Below are 2,595 nucleotides of genomic sequence, written 5' to 3'. Positions count from 1 at the left end.
GGCATCCGGATAATTTTTGTATTTTTAGTAGAGATGGGATTTCTCCATGTTGGTCAGGCTGGTCTCGAACTCCTGACCTCAGGTGATCCACCCGCCTTGGCCTGCCAAAGTGCTGGGATTACAGGTGTGAGCCACCGCGCCTGGCCTGGATTGTTTTGTTTCTCAACCTGGTTGGCGGGTACGTGGCTATATTTAGTTTGTAATAACTCACTGAACTGTATCCTTACAATCTGCACGTTCTATCAGTGCAAAAGTTGATTTTAAAAAATATTTTATCAAAGCATGGTGACTCATGCCTGTAATCCCAACACTTTGGGAGGCCAAGGCAGGATAATCGTTTGAGCCCAGGAGTTTGAGACCAGCCTGAGCAACATAGCAAGACTCCAATCTCTACAAAAAATAAATAATTAGCCATGTGTGGTGACTCACACCTATGGTCCCAGCTACTTGGGAGGCTGAGATGGGAGGATTCCTTGAGCCTGGGAAGTTGAGGATGCATTGAGCCATGATCATGCCACTGCACTCCAGACTGGGCACAAGAACAAGACCCTGTCTTAAAAATATATATATATATCTTTAATAATGTGTGTGTGTGTGTCTGTGTGTGTGTGTGTGTATGTATATATACACACACTTGCCTGAGATCACATAGCTGGTAGGTGATCGAGGATCGGAGCCACCTTACCTCCGACAGTACACTACCTCCTTGATATCAGTACTATTAGTACTATAAACATGACTACTGGGAATGTTAACATACATGGATTTTCAGAATAACCACTTGTGAGCCAGGCATCCCAGCTGAGCCTCTCTCTTGCAACCACAAAACCCAGAGTGGGGCCAAAGGTATAGACCCTCTGAGCAGCTATGGGCATATTTGGATGTTTTCTGAACCCAGTGGTCCCTGGCCTGCCTAGAGGGCAGCCACAATTTACATTCTCCTATCCCCTTAGCAGGAATAGACCGGCCTGGCATGCTCTGCAGTTTCCGGATCCCTGGTGCCTGGTCCTGTGCCTGGTCCCTGAATATCCAAGCAAATAACTGCTTCAGTACAGGTGAGCCTGGCTCCCCAGGTGCCCAGAGAAGAAGCCTTAACAGACCTTAAAACCCCATGTAGCTGTCCCCCTCCCCAGACTACATGTGACATAATCTCATCAGCCTATCTCTGTCTCCACCAGGCTTGTCTCGGCGGGTCCTGTTGACCAACGTGGTGACGGGACACCGGCAGTCCTTTGGGACCAACAGTGATGTCTTGGCCCAGCAGTTTGCTCTCATGGTTGGTTGGATTGGGACAAGCAGAATATAAAGTTTGCCCCGTGCAGAAATTTGGTCAGATTAAAATTGGCCGTCCTCTTTGACAGGGGAGAAAGAGCATCAGGAAGGATCAGTGGGTTCCTTTGTAAGTGTGTCTGAACTGAGTGAAAGTTGGTTGATCCAGAAAGGCTTGCCTCAGTTGCTCTAAACAACCTCTCATGGAAAGGAATTGTGAGCAGTTCTTGGGTACTTGGATTTACCTAGCAGGACAAACTATCTTTAAAATGTATAAGCTAAACACCAATTCTTCACAGCTCTCAGGTTATATATTTTATATATTTGAAAAATCAGGGCCGGGCGCAGTAGCTCACGCCTGTAATCCCAGCACTGTGGGAGGCCGAGATGGGCGGATCACGAGGTCAGGAGATCGAGACCTTCCTGGCTAACACAGTGAAACCCCATCTCTACTAAAAATACAAAATTAGCCAGGCGTGGTGGCACATGCCTGTAATCCCAGCTACTCAGGAGGCTGAGGCAGGAGAATCGCTTGAAACCAGGAGGCAGAGGCTGCAGTAAGCCAAGATCACGCCATTGAACCCCAGCCTGGGCAACAAGAGTGAAACTCCGTCTCAAAAACAAACATGCGAAGCTAAATGTGGACGGTGCAAGCGTATGTTGAATCTGGACGGTGGGGTTACTCTGTCCTAGGTTGTGTGCCGTGTGGCCTTCGGAAGGGTGAATGCCCACGCCGCCTCCCAGAGGGGAGCCTTGTGCCTAACTGTCCTTAACAGCTTTTTCCAGACTGTGCCTCATGGGACTCGCAGAGACTCCGGGCTGTGCCACCCTGCTCCCAGCGTCACTGTTCGTCAATAGTCACCCAGGTACAGCGTTCTCTTCCTTTGAAGAAATCTGTCCCGCATCTCCCGAGAGCTGTGTGGGGGTGGCTTAGAGAGGAGTGTGGGGCCACTGCAGAGGCACTGTGGGAGGATTCCCTAAGCCTGTCCCAGGGTTAGTACCAGAAGCATGTGCTTTTTTTTTATAGCATCTGCCCCTTTTTACCCATCTGGGGCCATTTCAGTCATTTCAGCAGCCAGAGCAGACTTAACATATATGTAAACCAACGTGAGGTTAGAACACTGATTTGGATGCCTGTGCACATCCTTCAGAAGACAACTCCGAAGGTCTGGAGCACCTCAGGCGCTATCAGGGGTACTTAACATTCTGCCTAGGTTAAGGCAATTTGACTCCTCCTTCCTGACAGCATTATTACATTTTCAGTCTATCAGAAAATTAGGATCAATAAGACAAGAGTGAGAGGCCTCTTTTTTTTTTTTTTTTTTT

General features: G+C 48.4%; 1 protein-coding gene across 1 annotated transcript in view; it reads left to right on the top strand.

Moving 5' to 3' along the window:
• Positions 1-2,595, top strand: part of DCAF4 (DDB1 and CUL4 associated factor 4) — a 34,699-nt gene that overhangs the window by 27,747 nt on the left and 4,357 nt on the right. The window contains exons 12-14 of the mRNA XM_011949620.1: positions 132-136; positions 954-1,055; positions 1,179-1,276. Coding sequence (XP_011805010.1) covers positions 132-136; positions 954-1,055; positions 1,179-1,276 — 205 coding nt within the window. The remainder of the gene's footprint in view (positions 1-131; positions 137-953; positions 1,056-1,178; positions 1,277-2,595) is intronic.

Source organism: Colobus angolensis, unplaced genomic scaffold, assembly GCF_000951035.1.
Source record: "Colobus angolensis palliatus isolate OR3802 unplaced genomic scaffold, Cang.pa_1.0 Scaffold3, whole genome shotgun sequence".
Lineage (NCBI taxonomy): Eukaryota > Metazoa > Chordata > Mammalia > Primates > Cercopithecidae > Colobus > Colobus angolensis.
Note: the sequence above shows the minus strand (reverse complement) of the source record. Positions and strands in the feature narration are given on the sequence as shown.